Here is a 10984-nt window from a genome sequence, read left to right as displayed (position 1 = left end):
TCAATTAACTTTGTATAAAATCTAACCATATTACCAATAACAACGTGCCACTAAATTGTGTCAAATAACTAGAAATGTGATGAAATGAATATATTTCTTAAGATGGTTTCATAATTTAGTTTCTAAATTCTATAATTTGTTCACGTGACTGTCATGTGATAAAGCTCAACATGGACACTCGCCAAATTTGACGTTTTCAAGGCATTATTCCGAGTATAACCGTTGTTTTGAGGAAACATTACGGTAAATTACTTATCGATGAGTTTAATGACTAATTCATCCAGTATCTTAACATATCCTGAAGGTATGTTTCGCTCTCAAAGCGACTGAGAGAATGGTTTAAACTTTCACTTCCGGGTTCGTGTAGTCTGTATAACCTCCTCTCACCACAGACACTTACCAGTTTGACAGCTATCTTACTGCCCTGTATTTTGATAAATTGAACTTCTCTGATAAGTGAGAGAACATAAATTTTATCCAATCCTCTTCTGTGACTTTTACTGCTATGTTTTGTACAACCTTCACCCTTTAACTTCCCTTAATTCCCAGTTCAAAAAGTGAGGTCCTGTCTGTCGGTCATAGACATAGATAGTAAGGATCAAATCCTAGTCTGACTATAATTCATAAATAGTGTGTGTTGGGATTGTAGTGTGTCATACGAGTTAAGCCCAACATCCGCAATATGGAGCCTGAAAAGTCTTAACTAAGCCCTATTCAAATAACTCTACTGCGTAAATTGTAGATGAATTTAAGAAGATAATAAAAGTTAAATATAGAATATGACAAAATTTATCAAAACAAAGCCACGATGTTTTGGCTGTTGACTAACAGTCATCATCAAGTGGAATTCCACTGTGGAACTTCTTGTGTGTACTAATTTAATTACCAATAAAATAGATTTTCAATTCATTAGAGAGTTTTATCTCTGAATACAATAAGCTATGGGTTATTGATTTATTACCACATGATTAGGGGTTGTACCAAAAAATTGACATATATCTTGACACACTAAGTAATAGATGTCATGGGTTTGATCTTGTGGAGACCGGTTTTTTCATATAGTGACTCGGCAATATTTCACAGGCTCGATACATGGAATCACAACCGCTAGTGAGGACGATTCAACCGACTGGGTCAGGTGTGAATAAACTTATCAGATGCAGTTCTTATCACGGTGTAGAAAATAGTCGATATAACGATGACCAAGATGATGATAGCGGTAAGTTTCTGGTTTATCAACTCAATTCCACAGCTGCTGATCCACACCTGATGATGGCTGTTGACATCAGGTGGCCATTCCACCTGATGATGGCTGTCAGTCAACAGCCGAAAGCTTGTGGTTACAAAATGATAGATTCTATCTTATAATTTTGAATTCGAAGTGTGGGATTTCTTCATTTATCTACAGTGTACACGGATTATAGTGTTTATTCAACAACATCCACAGCCACAGCTGCTGCTGCTGCTGCTGCCGCTGCCGCTGCTGCTTGTAGATTTCTGACTCCTGCAGTGAACTAGTATTGAATGTTAAACCAGTACGATCGAACTTGATTCACATTACTAGTTTTGAATCCCAAATTGTGTATTTTCAATTAAATTTACTGTAATTTAGTGTAATTCAAAGTATAAGTTTCTATAAGTCATCAGCATAATGATTGTTCCAGCGATGATGATTTAAGGTTTCACTCTGTACCTTGATGACATCTATAGTCAGAAGTTTGAACCCGAAATATTCAAAAACTGGTCACATTGTTCTCTAAATGCTGCTCGTTGTCACCCCATTCCATGAATTTCAATAACTTTCCTAAAAATCTGGTTCACGTGTGGATATATAGCGCACGAAGGTTTATATATTGAACCTGCGTAGTTAATATCATCAATAGCGAAATAATTTTACCAGATTTTGACCTCTTATCAATTTATTTGTCTCGAGTGATGGCCTGAAAGAGTCAACAAAAGTTGATAAACCCTAGAACTTCAACCGAGGGTCACTTGACATTGGATTTTCTAGATGTCGATTATGACCTAAATAATGATTCCCTGTAGTTACATTTACACCGATGATCCAACTTCCAAGAACTGGAATCTACCGGAAAAAACCTTCCCTGGTTTTTGTATTATAAATTGATCCAGGATTAGTCAGTTGTGATGGGGGAAAATGTCAAAAACAGGAAGAAAATCGGAATGAATAAATGACCTATTGTTTCTATGGGTCATCTGATTTTAAACTTCGGTTCAGATAAGCACGGGTCAACACTCGGCTAGCATAACGTGCAAACTTTATATCAAAAGGCCCAAATTTATGTAAGTCATTCGCATGCTTAATGCAGAGAGTTATGAGTGTTTCAAAATCTGTGTATCTGAAATTTGTTTTAACGATTTGAATACAGTTTGAATGTGAAACTAAAGAGTGTGCCAGTTGCTAACGGATTATACTGCAATAAATGCAAATCTAGTTGTTGAATTCGGATGTGAGGTCAGATTGTACACGGCGATATATCGTTCGATTCTTAGTTTGCGATTCAGCCATTTTTTGTGTGGTTTACATATTTTTGATGTTTATATTCGCGTTATAAAAAACGATGGATAACTTAAAAGGATTCACAAAGATATTTGAATACGAATGGATTACTGAACATCAATGTAAATTAGCTGGAATTGTGTTTAAACTCGGTGAAAAAGATACAAAATCGAACAAAATTCAGGCAAATGGAGGTAAATCATAGGGGAAGCTGCTTTAGTTACTAGTTTATCTATCTTGATGTCGGTTTTAATTAGGGCAACATTTTAAAACAACTGGGCCAGTTGCATTTACATCATAAAACTGGCTGCTGGATTGGTTATAGAATTAAGATGATTCAATGTTTGGTCTCAGCGCTGAATGATAATTTTACTTGTTGATTTTTAGCCACTTGGGCTCCGTAGACAAATAGCTCCATGATTGCGATGAGTTTCAAGCTCATTGATTACTGTATCAATGAACTAGAGGGCGTTGAATATTGAAGGAATGTCCCTGGACCCTCAATAATCGAGTATCGATCTATTCTATAAATAGATGTCACTTCGAAAGAAACCGGGAGCATGGAACTTACTTTAAGGTTCCGCGGTATTTGATCGTATTTAAAGAATATCTTTCCAAATCACGTATGAAAATAAATCTTATCATTTTTTCTGATAATGAAATAGGTTAAATAGCGATAACTGTAATAAAAAACAACTGTAATAATAACTAACGATGTCGTCTTCATTTCGACTTTCAGAAATCAAACATTTCGTACAGCGCGAAACGAACGACGTACCGACGTATGCTTCGATCAACGCTACCCCGCCGGCGACGAGTACCCCTACCCCGACACCGGATAACGACCGTCGCAGAAGCTCAATCTCATCGACAAACTCTTCGTTCAATCGATCTGTATTTACACCCAGTATGGAAGATCGTTTACGCAGACGATTACGATTTCATTTCATGAATCCGTGCGACAAATGGAAATCAAGACGTCGATTTCCGTGGAAACTTATTCTACAGTTACTCAAAGTGTTCCTCGTTACTTTTCAGGTAGGCCTTAAAACTTATTATGCTGAGGGAAAGTTGTAAGGCAGACGTGCCTTACAACTTTCCCTCAAGTTAAGTTACCTCAGCAAAACTTAAGTGAAGACTTAACTGAACTTGATATTCAGGTTTAGAAATAACTACGGGTTCGTACAGATCAGAGAGTCCGGTCCTTTAAAATCAGGACAAAGTCGGGGAATTTCAGATTCAGGTAAAAATCCTAACTTGGCAATTTATTAGCAATTCTGGGTTACAAACTCTCTCCCAGCCGCTTCTATCAGGTTTACAGATAAGGGTACATGTATTCTGGAATAGGTAGGGCATATTCTGGTCAAAACAAATGCGTCAGAGGAGAATCAGTGGAGACAAATCAGTAGATCAAAACCTGTCCTAAAAAGGCAAAGATCTCACAGCTGTGGAAGTGGATCTTGTAATTAAGTCACGTATACCCAGTAACGGTCTATTTGTTTTCAGCTGATTGTGTTTGGTCAAACGCGTTCGCGTCACGTCGACTTCTTGGAGAAAAACATCATTACGTTTAAACACTTGTATTTATGTGGCTGGGATACAACATTTGAAACGATGCCGTACCCAGCGTCACATGGTGCATTCGCTGTTTATACCATAGACGAAATAGTGAAAGGAGTCAATTACGCTTGGTACAGGGTAAGTAAGCAACAGACTTATCTTTTATTCTTATCTTGTAGAAAACTAATTTGTCTCGGTTTTATCTGTTTGAATTGTTGAACTTGTGGTCGTGATAAATTCCAGTTTTATGAATCATTGTCAGTGTTTTGTAAACGATATGCAAACTAAAAACCCTCTCAACTCGCGAGTGCAGATCTGATTTTTGGCCAACTAAACAATTTTCCAAATATCCTGACAGGCACCGTCGAGACTATGTAAAAGTTGTCTCCATCCTGTATGAGTCTAACTGTATGATTTGTATATATGATTTTATTTAGTACAACGCAACGAAGGAAATCGCTATTGGATCGTATGATTTTATTCGCACCAGAAATCACACTAATATTCCACCTATGCAGCTGATTATTAAACATTACAAGAAGGGAGACATCAATCCGGCTAATCAGACGTATCATTACGATTCAAGGATAGTTCAAGGTAAGTTTCCGTTCTTCAAAAATCAAGGGGTCAAATTGATGTGAATATTGTTTAAAAAGATATGGAGCGATGTCATGATCCCTTTTTATGCAATATCTTGTAGAGCTGCAAATTAATGCCTCTTGTAATTCATTCAAATTGTCTGTAAGTTTAAGTTAAGAAACTTCTTTTCAATCTGTCCAGATTGTGATCAGTAACTGCTCATTAAATGTGTTACGAAAAATCTGGAAAAATTAGGTGACAGAATCATATGAAAGATCCTGGTATTTTGTTCTAAAGAAATTTGAAAAAATCAATTTTTCCGATGTGTGAGAATGTGAAGATTTTACGAGTTTCACCAAATTTGAACCCTGGAAATTCGTCTGAAATGTCTTAAATGGATTCTTCACTGCGTCTTGTTTTCTATTATCAGATAGTTTTCTCCTGGAATCGATGGAAAGGTTTAACAAATCGACAAACACAACCGATGAATTCTTCGATTTAATTACATTCCTTCGTCAAAAAGATTACTACATCAACTTCGATTCGTAAGTGCAGTTTCCATGCTTGAGTTTTGTTCATCAGGATTTTTAAAATGGCTTCAAAATATTGTTCGAAATTGCAGCTTAGTTGACATGAAACTGAAATTTAGTTTGAAGACGATTCATCTAAAAGCGTTATCAATGTTACAATCTCCTGATTGTTTCCAATTTGATATAAATGTAAGTAATTTGAGGTCGTTCTATCCACATAATCCATAAATATATGTTAATCCGAGTTTTTCAGTTGGTTCCGTGTGCCTTTATGACCAAAAATGGTGAACTGTATGAATTGAATTTAAAAAAAATAATCCCCATGCATTCAAACGTGTTGCGTCACGGTTTACGATGCTTTTTCCTCTTTCAGATTCATTATGAGAATATTCAACATGATGGTCAAGTTGATATATCGTTAACTTCAGATATATTTAAACTGGAATGTTACGGACATGTTGACCATGAGACAAGTAAGCACGACCTATTAATCCTCCATGAATTGTTTTAATTCATGCATAAAACTGTTTACCGGTATTCAAATCAAACAAATCTGCATTGCTATGTTTAAAAAAACATCTATTCATAAATAGATGGGTACTCCTCCTTTCAGGGACTATATTCACAGTAAACAGTAAACCTAAGGCCACATATGTTTATCTCTGAATAAAAATTCGGCCCTGGGGCCAGTTGCACTGTCGCGACTTAAGTCCAAAAGAGGTCTTAAATCGTAAGACTGGTCTTAAGTTCTTAGATTAGCTATAGAACTAAGTTGGTCTTAGAATGGTCTTAAGTCTAAGTCATGACTGTGCAACTGGCCCCTGGAGTTAGAGCTGGTTTTTTCGATGTCATAAATTTATCAATTGATCTAAAGGATGAGATGATATGATGTACCGGTATACTATCCAGTATTTATATGAAATATATGTTTATTCCCATTAAGCCTCCTACAACATCAGCATATTTCATGTTATACATGTATATATGTATGAGTACTTGTATTATGTTATTTATTCTATTCAGTAGAGACATCATAATCTGTGAAAAAAGCTAGACCACTATTCATTAAAGGATTCCGTTTTAGCAAATGGAAAATTGATTCTTTTTCTCTAATATCCACAGAATTTTGAGTTTCTAAATGTCTTCATTTGCATGAACTAATACGTATACTACACTAGTTAAAAAAAAGTAGAGCATGAATTTACCATAACCACCGGCGAATGATAAGCAGGGCTGCCTATTTTCAATATATTGTTTTAGGACCTTACCCAACGATATTAGTAACTGTACTATGCTATTTTGTTTGCTTTGGAAATTAACTTATCATTTTGCAACCAAACAATGAGTAAACTAACAAAGCATTGAAAATTGCAGCCCTGTTCCATTAATAGGATTCAACACATCATCTGTTTGTTTGCTTCATTTGTTGTGTTCAGTAGATTCAGTTTGAGAGCAAGTTTCAAACCCTACATGAATTTGCACTTGTTATTCATTCGTACTTGTTACGGTTACGTTTTCAGCAGATCCACGTCTTCGTGAATATGGAGTTCGGACGCTGGACGTGCTCGTCATCATTATCAGTATTTTCTCGACTGTTTTATGCTTTCGATCTTTGTTTAGAGCTGAAATGCTGAGACGTGTAAGTAAAATATTCAACCATTTTGCCATCTATTTCAAAATGCTTTTTCATTATTGACTAATAGGGGCCAGGGTGTTGCAGGGTGTTCCCAGTCCGAGAAGGGGTTTTACCCACAGTTGATCTACGTCGCTGTATGATCCTAGTGTACCCAATCACCTAGCATTCAAATTTGACTTGCTGACTGGCCTTTTGGCTGTGTTTAAACTCTGATATCTCAGCTTGTAAACAACAGATTTTGACAAATAAACAATCAACAGTGACCTTATAACATTTTGTGTGTGTCCCTTATATCGCCTTGATAATAAAATGGATTTTAGTAGAAATCCATGTAATGGTAAATTTTATATTATTGTTTAAATTTCGATTTAGGTTCATACAACTACTACTGGCAACCCCTTGTCCACAAATCATGATCACTCTTCCCATTTGCTGCTTATCTTATTGGGTTATTAAACGTATTATTAAATAAGTAAATTTGTTTGAATTTTTTCAGTTCACGAATAAGTTTTTCGAATATAAATTCAACAAGAAGTTGAGTACAGATGATATGATGGAGTTTGTCAATTTGTGGCATATACTTATCATAATCAATGATGTTCTAACAGTTATTGGAACAGTGATCAAAATGGCTATAGATGCATCGGTAGGTTATCTTAATATCTTCTTCACACTAAAGTACATGAGTGTTGACACAATTATTGAATTTTGATAATTATTTTGCAGGAGTCGAGTAGCTACGACCTATGTGGTTTACTATTGGGTACTGGTAATTTACTAATATGGATAGGAGTACTTAGATACCTGCAGTTTTTCAAACATTACAATGTGAGTATATACAGAGGTTCATGTGATTTGTGTAAAAGTGTCTCGAGAATGTAATAAACTTACTTTTCATTTCAGTTGCTTATTTTAACGATGAAAGCTGCATTTCCTGCAATTCTACGATTTCTATTGTGCGCTGCATTTTTCTATCTTGGATTTACATTCTGTGGTTGGATTGTCCTCGGCCCGTATCATGTCAAGGTAAAAATCACTCTTCATGGTAAATGTGAAGACTAGTACTATTTTGAAGGTTTACTCAGGATTTTGTTTAAAATGCTTCTGCTTCATCGGGTTATTTAGTCGGATTCACCTGATGAAGCCACTATGCACTACAGTAGACTATGTTCACCCAGAAGTCGAATGTCTGGACCCTATATTACAAACTTTCATGCCCCACTTCAGCTTGATAGTGACACAACACTGCTCCGACTGCCTTGGTATTTGCATACCTCCAGAGAGAATTTATTGGTGCTATGACATCCAAGGCGAGCAGCGTCTACTGTCGTAGCAATGCTTGTATTTTTGATAAAATCAAGTAAACAAACAAAGTACTACTACCATACTTTACATTTACTGATTTGAAACCAGATTAACGCGGCTCATTTACAATTCATGTATTCATGAGAACATCTACATGACATGAATATGTGTTTTATTGTGTTCAGTGCGAAGGTAGTGGTCTGAACCCCTGTGAATCACCCCTTAAATCCACCCCAGACACGTTATATTTTCTTTCTATTTTCAGTTCCGTGATTTGAGTACGGCTTCAGAATGTTTATTTTCGTTAGTAAATGGCGATGATATGTTTGTTACGTTCGCAGCGATTCAAAGATCGAATTCGTTGATATATATCTACAGTCGTGTATATCTATATATATTCATCAGTCTGTTTATGTATGTTGTATACAGTATATTCACGTCAATCATCATTACTACTTATGAAGCAATTAAGGTACGATATACGACATGTACGGTGAAACTCACACTCGAAGTCATCGTAGCTGCGATGATGACAAATATTATCCAAATGATGACTTACTCATTGAAGTGAAACATAAATTCGGACACAAAAATAGTGACGACTTACCGGTAGTTAACCTGACAACTTATCTGATGACAACTTAACCCAGTTCGACGGATGGAATATAATTCCTTACTGCTATACACTCACTCGTTTTACCAGTTGTTCCACTTAACATGTTAACAAGTTGTTAGATTTCCTGTAACTCAGTATTTGGTAGAATGATATCAGATCCAACCTTTCCTGTGAGACCGAGTCTACTGTAAAACAGTAGATTGCAGTGGTGTGGATCTAGGAATTTTGTATAGGGGGCTTCCGAATTAATGAATTTTTTTGCCTCGAACAATGCAAAGAATCTTTGGGGGGTCTGGGGTTCTTCAAAATTTGAATAGACCTTCTAGAAACTTCTTTTTGACAATAATTATTAGATTATTACAGATCCAGGTCGGGGGCTAAGGCTAAGATCATTCAGATTACTTTGCTTAAAAGGAAATGTTTAAAACGTTCTTCTCATTTTTGCGAATATTCTATTTTCAGAATTATTACGAACACGGTTTTCCGATAACAGAACTACACGAGTTTATCAATCAGGATCCAATATCATTGACGTCTCCACTCTACATGCAGGATACAGATCATCAGTGTCATTGCAGTATATTCTCATTGTGTTTCACTTGTTGTTGCAAAACCACGTGAGTCGACCCATTATTTTCCTCATCGCCATTCGAATCTCTAAAAGTTCTAATCCTCTTCAAATGATAAAATTTCCATTAAATACTCACTAAATACTAACATGTGTGAGCTATTATTACTTAGTGTTCTGCATAACAAACTACAGGAATTATTATACAGGGTCTTAAAAAATGTGTTACTGTAGCTTGAAGATTAATTATTCCATAATTGAAATAAATTTATTGTTAATAATGGGAAATTTATTTTCTGAAACGCCCTGTAGTGTAAACCATTGATTTTGAAATGTGATATCAGTATATATAGATGCATTGATTGAACTTTCCTGAATTATTTGCATCATCGGTTGCCACAAATCTGTTGATTACAATTCTCTAAAGTCACATTTTGTTTTTCAGGAATGAGTTTCCGGATGACTACAGTTCACTTTGAATGATCTCCACAATTATGACTATCATTAGAATGTTGAAGATCACGAGCCGATTGATCAAAATCGTTCTCTGAACCGTGATAAAAACAGAGATACGATGAATGCTTCAATATTGTCTCAAACGATACAGTAAATGAGATACACCTGAAGTGCACTTCAACAAACCTATCCGATATAAAATGGCTGGGAAATTCTTATTAAAACATGAATTTAGTAAGATGTAACAACTGATCACATTTCCTCGCTTTCTGATGCTTGTTTTCATTCTATAAATCCTATAGTTGATAGTTATGAGGATTTGTTGTTTATGGCGGATTATTTTTCGCTATATTTCCCCATTGTATGAAATGTGCGATTGTCTGAGAATATTGATGTATTGTAATAAATAATTATGTATTTTTATAAAAATGACTACGAAATGAAGCACAAATATGAACTTTTTGTATGTTCAGTCTTAAAATATAATACTGCCTAATTTGACCAGAGAAAACAAAACCATTATTTTTAAGTAAATCATGATATACAATCAAAATGATATGTGGAGTTGTAAAATATACATATACCTTACTTCAGTCAAATACTATAGAACTATTGTTCAGGCTGATAGAGCTAGAGTTGATAAGTTCATGGTGTCTGATGAAAAAAATTTCTGAGGTCTTTAATGTATCACTAATTCAACAATTCTGAGAATCTGGTATTCCCAAATACAAAATGAAATCCACAGGAATCCAGGTTCAGATTGCCATGAATTCAGTGCTGTGAGCCACATTGATAATTGAATCAACCTTCATATTTCTAGTTAAAAAAACTTCCATACCAGCTTTTTCAATATGACTGTAAATGTATAATTGTGGCATTGGTTTAGTAGGCTTTATTTTCAGGTACGGTTCATTGTAAGAGCGTGGTTGTTTTTGCTTGTTTGTTGTTTTTGTGAGTTGTTGAATGTTAAGCATGTACTAAGTACATTAATTATGAGACAAATAAAGAGATTATATATATTGTGTAAATATGAAAAGAAATGTGTTGATTTTCATTCGGATACCTTCATTAGATAGCTTGGGTCAGGTTGGCGTTGATTGATTGATAATGGAGGTAAATCTGTATTACTGCATGCAACATAGGAATATTATACTTATGGTAATTCTGTGAAAAACATGAAGCAGTCTCCCTGGGAGGATCCCCAATAGGATCA

General features: G+C 35.3%; 1 protein-coding gene across 1 annotated transcript; it reads left to right on the top strand.

The window, feature by feature from the left end:
- Nucleotides 1-151: 151 nt before the first annotated feature.
- On the top strand, nt 152-10778 carry LOC141900729 (mucolipin-3-like). Its single transcript, XM_074787750.1, has 15 exons — nt 152-243; nt 1084-1219; nt 3261-3559; nt 4028-4219; nt 4519-4678; nt 5091-5205; nt 5283-5379; nt 5564-5663; nt 6711-6829; nt 7323-7472; nt 7553-7654; nt 7730-7852; nt 8397-8603; nt 9210-9364; nt 9761-10778. The coding sequence occupies exons 2-15, from the start codon at nt 1093-1095 to the stop codon at nt 9792-9794; spliced, it is 1980 nt and encodes a 659-aa protein (XP_074643851.1). The 5' UTR covers nt 152-243; nt 1084-1092; the 3' UTR covers nt 9795-10778.
- The last annotated feature ends 206 nt before the right edge of the window (nt 10779-10984 follow it).

The sequence above is a fragment of the Tubulanus polymorphus genome, chromosome 2 (genome assembly GCF_964204645.1).
Source record: "Tubulanus polymorphus chromosome 2, tnTubPoly1.2, whole genome shotgun sequence".
Taxonomy (NCBI): domain Eukaryota; kingdom Metazoa; phylum Nemertea; class Palaeonemertea; order Tubulaniformes; family Tubulanidae; genus Tubulanus; species Tubulanus polymorphus.
Note: the sequence above shows the minus strand (reverse complement) of the source record. Positions and strands in the feature narration are given on the sequence as shown.

Bases quoted from the DNA above. Each gene is read 5' to 3' on its own strand.
- LOC141900729 (XM_074787750.1), top strand. From the start codon at position 1,093: ATGGAATCACAACCGCTAGTGAGGACGATTCAACCGACTGGGTCAGGT. The intron at 1,220-3,260 runs GTAAGTTTCTGG...TTCGACTTTCAG, and splicing joins TGACCAAGATGATGATAGCG to AAATCAAACATTTCGTACAG. The intron at 8,604-9,209 runs GTACGATATACG...TTCTATTTTCAG, and splicing joins CTACTTATGAAGCAATTAAG to AATTATTACGAACACGGTTT.